The sequence below is a fragment of the Theobroma cacao genome, chromosome 6, assembly GCF_053813885.1.
Source record: "Theobroma cacao isolate CCN51 chromosome 6, ASM5381388v1, whole genome shotgun sequence".
Taxonomy (NCBI): domain Eukaryota; kingdom Viridiplantae; phylum Streptophyta; class Magnoliopsida; order Malvales; family Malvaceae; genus Theobroma; species Theobroma cacao.
The window spans coordinates 26,680,854-26,694,875 of NC_142644.1; the positions used below are offsets into that span (position 1 = coordinate 26,680,854).

The window sequence follows — 14,022 nt, forward strand, 5'->3', positions numbered from 1 at the left end:
TATAAAAGCTTTACCTTCACTGTAACCGGTCGTCTCTTCTGTAGCATCAATTTAATATCTCCATGTGAGACGCTTCTCCTTAATAGCTTAAGTCCAAGATTTGATGGCATGAACGTGCTACTTTTTCCTAAATTCTAACTACCTTCGCTGCTTTTTTTAATAACAAGAAAGTATTGAATTCATCCAAAGGATTTGACATTTTGTAGTCACAAACACATGTTTCTTTAATTCATTGATTCTGGTTTATTTCAAATTTAAAAATTTACAAGTACATGAACGTGTAACACAAAAATATTCAACATATATATATATAGGTTTTTTTTATAATAGAATAGAAAATTATATACCTATTTATCCATGTCCGACATAACAGAGAACCGAATGACGTTGTTTCGGTGATTGGAAAGGGTTGGTTCTGTACACAATATTAAACAAATTTATAATCACATAAGTTATATTCAGAAATTTTAATTTGGATTTAGATTTTTATTTTTAAAATATTTTGATTATTTAAAATTCTTAAAAGTCGAAATTCAATGTTTGGATGCTTATTGGATTTGAAATTCAAGATTTTAAACACGTAATTTCCAAATTCTAGATTTGGACTTCACCAAACAATGGATTTGGATTCCAAATCCCAATCCAAATAATTCAAGATCTCAAGCGGACCCAAAAAGAAGCGGATTTATATATAGATGCTCACCCTCGTCCATACTCCACAGCATTTAGCAAATTACATGATCAAACTTCAAAATCCCCTTTCTTAAACTAAGCTCCTTTCCCATGAAACTCTGCTATATAATCGATGAACATCGGCTGAAAAATATACAATATTATTTTGTAGATTATAAACTTTTGGGAAAATAAAAGAAATGACTGCAAAAAATTGACACAGCGTAGCCAACAAGGAATTTTGAGAAGAATGCGACCATCTCTTGATCATCAACCTCATCAGTTATGACATGCTTTGTTTCTTCAACTTTGATGAGATCAGATGTCCTGATCTTTGACTAGCAGCTTTCAGTTTCTTCTTTCAGATCTGATGATGATCTAGGTCTTTTACTACTTCTATTTGCCGCATCCTTCTCACGTGGTCTTTGTACAAGAATATGAGCCAACACAAACCAAAAAAAAAAAAAATTCAGAGAACTAAAAAACTGATCATGAGACTTAAGCCCAGCGCATTCCAAAGGCACCAAATTATTACAAGACAAAATAAACATGAGACTCGTTCATGTATTCACAAAACTGAACTTCTTCGGTATTGAAGACAAATATTAAACTAATTCCTTGTTTGGGACAGCTTTCCACATTCTATCAAAGTTCCATATTACAATCTCCATCATCTTTTGGTTGTAACTTAGGGTTCATGTTAACTAAGGCTCCCTTTGAAAAACCAAAATGGATTTCTAAAACAAAATTATTTTCAGTATGAAAGCATTTTCCAACAAGTATTTTCTTGTGTCCGGCATTTGCCAGAAAACTTTTATCATCACTGTCCAGTGCTACTATTGTAAGCACATAACTAACAGCCAAACATTTTCTAAATCACCAATCACAATCTTAAGCACCAGCAGATTTACAGTATATAAATTCTTTAAAAAAAAAACAGTAGAAAATCTTCTCCTATTTACATCACCATTTCCATCTTCCAGTCAAAAGAAATCATACAAAAAATTACTCAATTTGAACTCAAATTTCGGTTGCAGTAAATCATAAAATCTCAATATATACCCATCACCCAAATCAGCGTAAATCCAATTAAAAAATGATGCTCCTCTTGGTAGTTTATGTGATTGTGCTCTAAGATTTTTTTTTATTAAAGAAAAAAGGTTGAAATGAAGGAGATTTAGGGATCTGGAGGGCTGCTTTAGAGCAAAGAGATGAAGGAACATGGTGACCTACTGGTATTGCAAAACCGTCACTGGTAAGCCTAACAGTGATGGTGCAGGAAGCAATGGTGAGGGAGACGAGTAATGTGAGAAATAGCCTTTTGAGAGAGCAACAAGTGGAAGGGCACTTGACGGAGGAAGAGAAGCAAACAAGGGAGAATGAAAGGGAGATCAGAAGATGGGAAGGAAGGAGAAAGGCGAAGCGAAAGGACGTGGTGTGGGTGTTTGCTGGCTTTGGGTAAAGAAGGTTGGGGGTTTAGGTGCAAAGGCAAAGAACCTTTGGCTCTTGGATATTGTCTTTCGTTCTAAAAAAATTGAAGACAATTTCCTTAATTTTGGGCCTTTTTGCTGTTGACCAGAAATCCGATTCTGGTTGACCATGTCAATTTTTGACATACAAACATCACAAAATGCGGAAAATGGCTTCCGGAAGCTATTTTTCCTGCTTATCAAATGAAACCTAACATTATTTTGATTGTGACTTCTGCAATATCCTTCTCAGATTTCTAGGTAACATTAAAACAAAACTAATTTATACTTCATCATAAACCTAACAGCTAATTACCATAGTGAAGAAGATGCTGACTATTGGTACAAAAATCTTAGATGCACTCTTAATGAGAAAATTTAAAACTAAATTCAAAAGGAGAATCTTAAACATACCTTTTGCAAAATTCCTTTCTTGTCTTAATCGCAATACCTTCCTTTAGCTCTTCAATGCTCATCATATCATCAAGCTTAGATTTTAATAAATTGGAACTATCAATAAATGCAGCAGACTCAGCCACACCAGAAACAATTGATGAGTCCTTAACCTTTTCTTTGAGATATTCCATCAAAATGAATCCTGAAAAAAGTTCAGAAGAACTGGTCAGCGAAAAAATTTCGAAATTTAAGGATCAAAATCAACTATACATATAGTGGAATAACAAGCAAAATCCAGAGGCTAGATTCATAACAGAGAACAGAGAAACTGAAATATTGCAAGAGCCCAGAGAACAGAGATGCAAAAGTGGTAAATATACAAGGGTCTAGGATTAAAACCTACTACATTCTCACCAAAAGCACTATGATATGCCATCCAAAATCGCCTAGCAAATAAAGCCAAAATAAAGATTAAAAAAAAAAAAAGCTTTTACAAAGCATCTCCAAATGTTGGTTCAACTTAAATCCCCAATGTGAAGTTTAAATAAAAAACAAGATTGCTGCTCCATAATCAGTGCCTAAACTATTCCTAGCTTATGAATCTCATGTGAGTAAACAGAAAAAGATTTAGGGCATATAGATCTTCTGAAATTCTAAAATGTGATCGCACTTGGATTGTGCGAGTCCCCAACAAGTCAAACACAAGATCATATGAGACACTACTCAGGTGGAGATGTTTTGGCAAAATAAATTGATATCATTCAAGGCTTCAATGAAGCAACCAACTGCAGGGATGTATAATTGAATTCACCTAAAGGACAGACAGTAACATAAATAATACATACCGTAGAATACAATAACTTACTTTTTTCTGCAAGGAGTTCCATATATTAACTTAGTTTACACCTCTATAATAAAAGGATGCAATTTAAAGAATCCTAACAAAAGACAGTCAATGTACTGTTACAAGACCTCAATCACCACTATGAACAGTTATTCTTGGATCAAAATGGCTTCTTAAGAAGAATTGATAGAAAAAGCAGGTCTAGTCTACACGCCAATACAGTATCACTTAGTTAACCACTGCAGTTTTCCTTTAAACATCGAGCACATGAGCGCAAAAGAAGATTATCAATAGTGTTAAATAAAAATGCTAAATACATGATTAGCAGAGAAGGTGAAACTTTTGTCGATCGTTTATCTTGTTAGTAGCTGGTGAACAAAAACATAATTAACATCTCAACAAACAATTGTGTTTAAGCTCCTATATATCAGCTCCGTCTACTAATACAAAGGATACTCTGATTGTATTTGAAAATTTTTTTCTGAAAACACAAAAAGGGGTGGCAGCATGATGAAAAAAAAATGGATAAAATGCTCACGTTCAGACCCCAAAAGATGTAATCTGATTGTCCCAAAATGATATTAACAATTCAAAAAAGAAAATAAATAACAAGCATTGACAAACTACAGAACTTAAATTTCACTCCAAAAAGTGCTGAATGTCGCAACCAGTAAGACTCTATGAAGGAGCCAATGCCACTATCTTTTCACAATAATGGTTGCATTAGCTAAGCACAGACATGAAACAACCCAACATGCAATGATAAAAAATCCAAAATTCTCAAAACAGCATTAAAAAGAACCGCAAGCTTATAAAAATAACAAAAAAAAGAACCGTAAACGCAGAAACAACCCATCAAAGAAAATTATCAAATTAAGGCAAGTTTGAAGCAGAAAAAGAAACAAATGTAAAAAAAAGTACCAAGGGCTCGAAGCATCTTCAAATCAAAATTCTTGGCTAGCTGTACATGCCCAATTACCCTTGCACGTTTCATGGCTAGCATCTTTAAGCTAATCAACAAATCCTGCAAATTGGGTTCAGATTGATTTGGGTTAATCCTCAATTTACATACAGATTTTCATTAAACAAAGAGAAAGAGAAAAAGAAAACTCACAAGCTCGGATTCTGAAAGGGAACAAAGCCAACTGACATCTTCAATGCTATTATTTCCTAAAACTTCTTCTTCTTTCTCACCCATATAAATGGAACGAAAAATTTTATTTTTTTTGTGTTTAGAATGACAATGGCACGAGTATAATGGAAAAGTTCGGCACAGGTTTTTCTTTTCTTTTTCTGTATTCTTCCTTTCGTTGAAGCTTTTTAAAACCTATGCAGAGTCAAAAGGAGAATCGAAGAAGACGGCTTAGGTTTTTTCAGGTCTTAATAGTTTGGGCCTAACAAAGAGGTTATTCTGGATTATGAAATTGGGCTTTGAGCCCATTAAAGTTTCAATTGGATCTCCCAAAAGCATTTGTAATATTAATAATTTATTAGCAAATTTTTGAGTTGAACGTGATTATTTTTTTTTTGTTTTTATTACAAGTGAAGACTTAAGAAGAAAAACCCACTTTTTTTAGTGAATATATTAATGTATAAAAATAGCCAAAAGTAATAATCAAATGTAACACAATATTTTTATGAATGTTTTGGTAATTTTATGTTGTTCATTATAGTATAAAGTAATCCTTATGTTTCAATTTGTTTAACTTTAACTTCTATATATGATTTTGAGCAGATATGCATATATATATATATATATATATATATATATATATATAGTATTGGAAGAAAGGTAATGTGAATATGTTTAGTTTCTTTTATTTATCTATTAATGGCTGAAATATAAAGGAAAAGACAGAGACAAAGATCATTGCAGAGAAAACAAAATTTGGTAGTTTACTTTCAAATCCTTGAATGAATTAAAGAATGAGGAAGTTTGATATCATTCCTATAAAAAGCAAAAGCAAAAGGAAAGTAGTATTAGGAAAAGGGTACTGCTGGTCATTGATGTATATGTTGGGCTGTTTGTCACAGATCATCTGTAAATTGATAATTCTTTTGATGCAATTGTTCTTTGAACGACAAGACTTTTGCATCAACTCTTGCTGAAAAACCAATGTGAGTAGATCTCTGGGAGTTTCTTTGCTCTCTTAACCACATTTGATTATTTCTGACGATATCTTTCTTGAAGCAGTACTTCATTTCTTGGATGATATGATCGTCCATGGGATAAAATGATCTTTGAATGACAATGTGTGCGAAGTAAGGAAGAAGAGAAACAATGACGACGAGCAAGGTAACAATCCAATACAAGGGTGCTGGTCCAATATCTTCAATGAAGACCTGAAATGCGTTCCCTGATACATATGGAGGCAATGCACCATAGAGTATCAAGAAAATGTACCATAACAAGATGCTGCCCCATATGGAGAGATGTTGGATCCAAGTGAAGTGGCTTGTGATTAGAGCAATTTGACAATTGACTGTCCAGATTATGCAGGTGTATGTTATGGCACCAAGAGAATTGATATCTGCTACATATCCATTTTGTCGGAATGCACTAGGAGAAAGGATGTAAATGTTTGCCAGGAATATGACTAGAGAAGTTACCACCCCATTCAATATCCAGCCAATGATGCGGCTCCAGCTGAAATGAACATTCCTTGGCCCTTGCTGATAAAGGGCTGGAAACTGTTTCATTTCAGAAGAAACAGAAGTGTTAAGAGAAGCTTTTTTAGTTAAGAAAATCTATTGATGTTTGTGAGATCAACCTTTTTGTGGAGGTAATTATATACTTTACCTGCAAGCATACATCTGATGAAACATCCTGTTCCAGGACTCCTAATGCTATGACAGGCAAGGATGTCAGCATCACATTGAACATTGTCATATACCAATCATTGTACAAGACCTCCCCAGAGAAACTTGTGTATAATTCATAGTAGAATAGGGTGAGGCCAAATGCAACATTCTTGTAGACAAAGTACAGAACCTATAACAAGTCGCCATAAACATTAACAAATACGTTATGTATACACGTTAACTAAAATTTAATAGAAACTAAAGATTTACCATCTTTGCTATTCTCTGATAACACCAATGCCCATGAACTATAAGTAATCTCTCCAGGAATCGAAATTGAGGTAGTGAGAAGTCACTAGCCATGACTGCCTGTAAGTGATAATCCAAGAAAAAGAACTTTTAGCTCTAGTAGGATCTGCATCTTTGCATCTTTATTGCGCTTCATCCATATATCCTTTATATCCTTCTAGTATATTTTATTCTTGAGGAAAACTTGTTACAGATTTTATGTTCACCAACCAAAGTTCATGACTGAAAATGGAACTTAAAATTAATGCTGAAGCCTAAAGATTCCTTGCCTATATTGATCAAAATGAATTCTGAAACATTACCTGCATTCCCTCCATACCACTGATCCCAACTCCAATATCAGCTTCTTGAATCATGCCAACATCATTTGCCCCATCTCCGATTGCAAGAGTTGTTCTGCCAGTATATTCCTTTACCAATCGAGTGATCTGTCATAGACAGGTTTAAGCTCTAATTAGAGAATATTAGAAAGTGTAACTGATGAAAATCGTATCATTTGAAGATGAATATTGAATTAGCTCCTAATTCAAATATTATTCAAACAAATCGCTTTCAGAAAGTAATAGCAAACAAAGACAAACCATACCAGAGCTTTCTGTTTCGGGGACACTCGGCAGCATATGACAGAAGCACAATTAACAGCCAATTGTAAGAACTGATCCTTCACATCCCCTCTCAAAGCAACTTCAAGAGCTTTTCCATCCACAATCAAAGCAAATGGAGCCTCTTTGTTTCTTTCTTGACACATGACTTTGTAAGAACTTTCAATTTGGTGCAAAATATCTATTTTCATAGCCTGCAAGGCTAGATAGAGGTCATGTTATTACCAACCCCAACTTTTACCAATTCCGCAAGATAATGCATTAATTAGATATCGTTTTGAAGAAGCCTCAGCAAAATGTCATTCTAATAATACCATGAACATTCTTTAGAATAAAATGCCTAGTGCCTATGAACGTGTAAAGTAGAACCAAAAATCAGATTTGAGTAGTGCTTCATATGGCTTGAGAGATTACAATTGAAAGGTAAAAAGAGCTGGTACTGAAAAGCAAATTTTTGAAGTTTGGACAAAGATCAAAAGTGTCTATGCTATTTTCTCTGTTTTCAGAATTGATATGGAGGGTGATCACATGCAAGCATATGATATAAGATAATGCCTATTCAAGTTTAACTTTTACCTTTACTTGGTTGTTAGACTCTGCTTCTCTGCTCAAACTCAAATGGAATTGTTTCATATCCTGACGGAGTAAGCTGCAAGCAAATCTGCCAAAATTGGGGAAAAGCAATAACAAATCAATGTAGTTAAGTAAGGCAAAGCAAAAAAACCAAACAAAGAAGTATTAGTACTAATTTTCAATTTGATATGATACTTTCTTTCTTTCTAAATCAAAAGAATGCAGAAAGATATGGAATTCTGATAAGCCTCACCCTATATTTATTGCCGTCTCCCTCTTGTCACCAGTGAGCAGCCATACTTTCAACCCTGCTTGAGCAAGTTTATCTATGCACTCTGGAACCTAGAATGTTTGTAAATGAAACAAGCAGTGAGTTGCGGGGAACTGATGTTGAATTATGCAAACAAAATGCAGTTTTGAGTCTCAAAGAAATCTCTTCCTGGTAGATCAACTGGCAAAAGCAACAAGCAGAGTGCTGCAGATGGTCCATTGAAATTCACAGCGCACGCAACAATTAGAATCATAACAGTTTTCATTTTGCTTACATCCTGGAGAATCAGAATTAGCCAACAAATTTTTATTATAAATGGAGTCATAATGTTCCTGTCACTTCTAGTGGCATTTTCTGATTGAGCAGTCAACAAAGCTGTGTTTATAAATGACTAAAGAATTTAAATAACAAATAACCACCAATTTAGGGGAAAGGTTTTAAATAATTTCAATGTCTCTTCAAATTTAATTGCTCTTAATGGGTGAAAACCACCTTCTGGCTTGTTTACTAGACCAATTGAATCGTCCTTTTTACTGAAGTTTTTCTGTGATCTACAAAAATTAACTAGGTTTAAGCTTGAGAACATGCGCAATAGAGGATAGCTGCAACCCCAAAATATAACTAGTACCAAGTTTTCAGTAGGTCAGATGCTTTCTCCAGATTCTCTTCTCTTCAACACAAGCAGAAACACATAGAGATGCTCACAAAAGAGGGAGATAACTAACCCCTTTTTGCAACTTGTCTTCAACAGCTACAACCCCCAATAAGATTAAGTCCTTTTCTATCATTTCTGATGCTTTCTCTAGTAATTCCTCTCTTTCAGGACCAATTGTGGTTTTGGCTTGCGTAAATATAGTATTCCAACATTCATACTCAGCTGCCTCAACTGTCCTGTAAGCGAATGCTAGAGTGCGAAGACCATCTTCTGCATAATTTGAAAGGTGCGAAGTTGTTGCTTGCTCATAAGTCCTACCATTATCAGCTAGTCTATCGAAGATTATGCTGAAATCCAACCAATACAAAAAATATGAGATAAGAGACATTGATTTCAATTGAGTTGATCCTTAAGTTATGAAAATTCAATTATTAAAGCTAATCAACAAGATACAGAAAGAAGATAATGTCATTAACTTAATTGCTAGTCACTATCTTCTGTATGTAAAGTTGCTTTGGCATGGAAAATTGTTGTTGGAGTAGCACTGTGAAATTCAACTGGACTGAGAGATATACCTGTCTGCACCTTTGCAAAGTAGAAATATCTGACCATCTTCGTTGCTCACTATCACAGACATCCTCTTTCGCGAACTACTGAACTCCAAAAGATTAAGTAGCTTGTACTCCCTGAAGATAACGTTGATATCGTATTTAAGCATTACAATTTGAAAGATACTACTTCAAGCATAAGGAAAATTTCAGAAGCAAAGTAAATGTTGTAAAAACAAAAGGTACCTTTCCACCTCCATCCTAGAAGAGGGGTCAAACTCCTTAAGAACCATCACTGATTGTGTTCTTCTGAAAAATTGGAACCCAAACTCTTGCGAGGCAACGAGAAAAGCTACTTCTTCTGGTGACTCTGCTTCATACCTTAGCTTAATGATTTTATCATCTTCAATAGGTATGCCTGTATGACACAAAGCCATAACTCTAAAGAACATTGTAATTTCCGATGAATTGGATCCATGTATCCAGTTCTTGTTCAAAAGCCTGTCATCTCTAAAGTTGAAACCCTTGATAACAGATTCCTCCTCGGAAAGTCTTGAATTCCCTTTATTTGTATTATCCAGAACTTCTCGGCATCCGAGAACAGCCTTCTTAGCACTAAAATCGGATACTGAGAACTCAAATTCTTCATAGCTTTGGCTTATTCTATCAGACTCATCAATACTGAGCTGACTTGCCTCAAAATCAACATTCATTCTTTTTGATGCTGCAAGGTCAACTTCAGTTACATCACCACCATATGAAATTCCAGCAATTGAGCATTTCCTGAACTCCATCTGATTACATGTCAAAGTCCCAGTTTTATCTGACAGTATCATTTCTACCTGACCAAGTTCCTCATTTAAATTTGAAGTCCGGGCTTGAACTGACTTGCGTGTTGCTTCATCATACATTTCTATATCCTTATTAATAAGCATTGCTTGTAAAACTTTGACAACTTCAATGGAGACATACAAAGAAATGGGGATTAAGTAGCCATACAATATGAGGGCCCGTATGAACTGTAAACTAGCAGATTTTACCGGCTTTGATGGATTGAAGAATTTATCATTATCTTTTTTCTGGTTGGAGGCATCAAGGTCATGGACCTTATTGTCATCTGGCAACTGAAGGTACCACCAATCAACCATGTGGTGCCTCAAAAACAGCAAAGATCCAATGGAGGAAACCAAGGAAAGCAGCAGAAGAATTGAAAAAAGAAGGTAGATAATGCGATCCATTATTCTCTCCATCCGGCTACGTTTAGATGGTGACCTTGTGGAGTTCCGAACTGCCTTGGTATCATGTCCACTAAAGATTACCACTCCATAAATGTAATCAGTGTTTCGGAGTTTTGAATCTCTTAAAAGCACTTGGGAAGGGCACAAGGGATATGATCTATTCTCAAACTCTAAATTCCCCACAAAGGTGTAAAGATTAGGATTCGGATCCTCACATCGGACAATGGCCTTGAAATTCCTGAATTCTTCATCCTCATTCAAAGAAAGAGTGGCTTCTAAGCATCTTTTAATTTTCAGATTCGTTTCTCCATCAAGGTTCATGGTCTCTACATAACAAACACCATCCTCATAGCTGGAAGATATTAAAAGAAGATCACTTGGAAAATATTCATCTTTATTAACCTTTACAACATCTCCTACCCGAAGTTCCTTCCACAACTTATCTACAAATACTCCACTGCTCGCATGAGCCTTTACAGTTCGATTGTTTACGTCCAAATCCTGCAAACAGTTTTCAAATAACGTGATAACTATGTAATTGTCAAGGACAGATATAGACGATGAAAGAAAATTGTTCAGGAAGCTTATCAGACCAGATAATTTTCCAGAGAAATCAAATGAAAGAATATTTCAAATAAATAAAAAAATCCATAGTGGAGAAATCATGTAAAACTTCAAATGTTGGAAGAGTACGAAACAACAGATTAGGAGAGTTGAATAGAAACAAATATAGGCCTAAAAGAAGTGACATGTTTAGCTTGAAGTTACCTGCAAAAATCTATGCCAATCTTCCACTGCCTCTTTGAGCATGCTGATTCCCACCACAAACACCAAAGGAGCGATCAAACTTGCTCGTGAAAAAGGAGCCAGAGAAAGAAGCGACAGAACTGCTGCCAATAGAAAATAGAAATTGGCAACTCTTCTGAACTGCTCAAAAAGTGCTCTTGGAAGGAAAGTCAGAACGTTGTATTTAGTTGTGGATATGTAGTTGTGAGGGTACTTGAAAGGCTTTCTCTTGTGCAGGTGAGGTTCGTTGCAGAAAACCACCCGAGAAAATCCTGGCTGGCCGATTAGCTCTTGAGCGGAAGATGGTTCGGATGTTGATGGCCGCAAGCATGCAAAAGTATACAGTTTGCTCCATCTAACCTTCCCCTTCCTTCTCCTGGATGAGGCTGCCATCGTACCAAGTTTCCAAGTTCAACTCCCCTCTTCAACAGTTTATCATTTCCTCCTCAACTAAGTGAAAAGGCAATGGAAATCATATTGACTGATTCATGATCTTAGTGCCCAACCATGTGATGTTTTTTGCTCATCCCACAGACGGACCTGGCCCCTTCAACAAAGAAACCACAGATTCCAACCATTGTCATCGTAGATATGTATCTAGCATGTACAATCAAGCATCAGACAACTAAATAATATTCATCGAAGTTCTGTCTTTTCTTAACCGTCCCTGCTCTTATTTTTATGTAATTCTGTCTTTGTACTTTCTGAGAGAGAGAGAGAGACTTCCAATGCTGAACTTTGGACTTTCCTAGATCTAGCGGGCCTTCAATTAGCCGCGTGTCACGGATTAATAACATTTTCCTCCCTGATCCTAAGAAATGTCAGCCTTCCATGAGAGCCATACATGCAAATCGATCTTACCTTTCAGTGTACTTCAAAATACCCAAAAAGGTCAGAAACACATGGTAACTGCAAGTTCAAGGAAGCTAATCAACTTGATTTTACTGGATCAATTAGAATAGCCTCTAGATTCGAGAATTGAATCTTGGGAAGGTTTTTTACTCTTTTTTTTTTCTTCAAACCAAAACCAGTTGGTCAACTTCAAGGTGTCCAAGAGCATCTTACCGTCCACTGATTACTCATTACAAAAAAAGAACAGCATAATTAAACCATCGTGCTGATGTGCCTCTAGATTCGAGTTTTTACATTCATAAAACGATCTATTTCATGTCTTATTACATTCTCTTTCTTGAATGTCAACCAACCCTCTGGGCCTCAAGACAAATAATTCCATAGAATCGTCCGTGTTTTATTATATTCATAAAATATCTGTATGTTACCCTGGGCATCCTCCAAAGCTGTTGAATTATTCCTTAAAATTTAAAATTCCATTGTTAAGTAATGTACAAATCAAAGTGGACAAAGAAATTATCATAAACTGTGGCTCAGTGGCCACATGGACAATACTCGAGTTGCTTCAGAATAATGGAAGAAATTTACGTCCCCTTAGTTGAAAACTAGGAATATTGAGACCCCATTGACCTCTCCCCAAAGAAAAAGGAAAAACAAAACAGAATACAGATTCCTAATAGGCCTCAGCAGCTGCATAAACTTGAAATGATCTATTGTTTAACTTTTCCACATCTCAAACCAAAAAAAAAATGTACTGTTTCTGGCAAAGAGAAGACGACCGATTTGTTGGGAATAGGATTGAGAAGCAGTCCAAGTGTAGAAAAGGGTAATCTTTTGAATTCATGTGTATTTATTATATCCAGGTTCATTCAATGCCGCTCTTGTCAAGGAGCTTTGCGGAGAGCCTAGACAAAAGATAAAAGGGAAGCTTTTGCATAGAGCTTGCCGAATTGCTAAAAACCTCAACAACTAATTAAACGAGTAAACAGACTTTGAGTGTAACGGTTATATATTAAATGATATTAAGTACCAATGCAACTAAAACCTCCATGGGAAATAGATGAAGACACAAGGCAGCAAGGCGATAAGTAGTCAAAACAATTGGTCCCAACGTAAATGTATGATCAATTTATTGACGGATTCTAACTTATTGCATGGGTAGCTAAACAAGGACATCTGGACAGAGCAATTGCAGCTAGGTAAGCCGGCTTCTATCTAAGCATCTAATGCCGCTGCAATAGGAAATTAAGTTGCGAATTTGTAGATGCTCTTGGCCTTGAGCTATGGTCCTATGGAGCTCATTTGGGTTGCCGGATGGCCACGGTGGCATGCGCTCTTTGGAAACATGTTATTGATGTCATTGACATGCCGAATGACTTCTCAAGTAAGAGAAAATAAATTAATATGGGAAATACGACCAAATACCTTCTATACTAACTGATTATAATTGTGAAACGATGATATATATTTTCCAAAATAATAATCTCAATAAATTAATACCCTCAAAGCATTTGTAATTTGTTATAGTAATTAAGACCCAGAAATAATATCTTATCCTATTAATTGTACCTAACGCACAAAACAGCTTCTCCATAAGCGATTTTATTAGGAAATGCCCTTTTAAGCATCAGATATTTATTTATTGCAAGAGTTGCAACAATTGATTATTGAAGGAAGTAATCTTTGCTTGCTAGATTTAGCACCAAATGATGTTCTAGCAGCATCGAGGTAACATTTCCAAATTAATCATCAACCATAATGTCCCTTTGGGAACTTTAAATCAGATATATAGCAGAGTAAATCTATATTTTCTACTACCTGATCAGCAGTAATTAATGTCATACCGCAAAAGAACAATTTGTTATAAATCCAGTATCGAACACATCAAACAATAACAACCCCAAACTACAAAAATCATGTGCTTTTAAGTCATCACCTGACTTCTTAGGTAATATTACTCAACTAAAACAGAAGTCAGTTGCCAACGCTTGAAGAAGAACCCATG

General features: G+C 35.4%; 2 protein-coding genes across 2 annotated transcripts; both read right to left on the reverse strand.

The window, feature by feature from the left end:
• Positions 1-666: 666 nt before the first annotated feature.
• Positions 667-4,728, reverse strand: LOC18596366 (uncharacterized). Its single transcript, XM_007024792.3, has 4 exons — positions 4,496-4,728; positions 4,303-4,405; positions 2,556-2,739; positions 667-1,095 (listed from the first exon to the last, which is right to left on the reverse strand). Exons 1-4 carry the CDS (start codon positions 4,577-4,579, stop codon positions 1,011-1,013), a joined length of 456 nt encoding a protein of 151 aa, XP_007024854.3. The 5' UTR covers positions 4,580-4,728; the 3' UTR covers positions 667-1,010.
• Positions 4,729-5,240: 512 nt separating this feature from the next.
• LOC18596368 (putative phospholipid-transporting ATPase 4) lies at positions 5,241-11,935 on the reverse strand. Its single transcript, XM_018122714.2, has 11 exons — positions 11,148-11,935; positions 9,388-10,880; positions 9,169-9,279; positions 8,664-8,940; positions 7,921-8,009; positions 7,671-7,755; positions 7,079-7,288; positions 6,795-6,920; positions 6,454-6,552; positions 6,182-6,373; positions 5,241-6,072 (listed from the first exon to the last, which is right to left on the reverse strand). Exons 1-11 carry the CDS (start codon positions 11,556-11,558, stop codon positions 5,410-5,412), a joined length of 3,756 nt encoding a protein of 1,251 aa, XP_017978203.2. The 5' UTR covers positions 11,559-11,935; the 3' UTR covers positions 5,241-5,409.
• Positions 11,936-14,022: the final 2,087 nt, after the last annotated feature.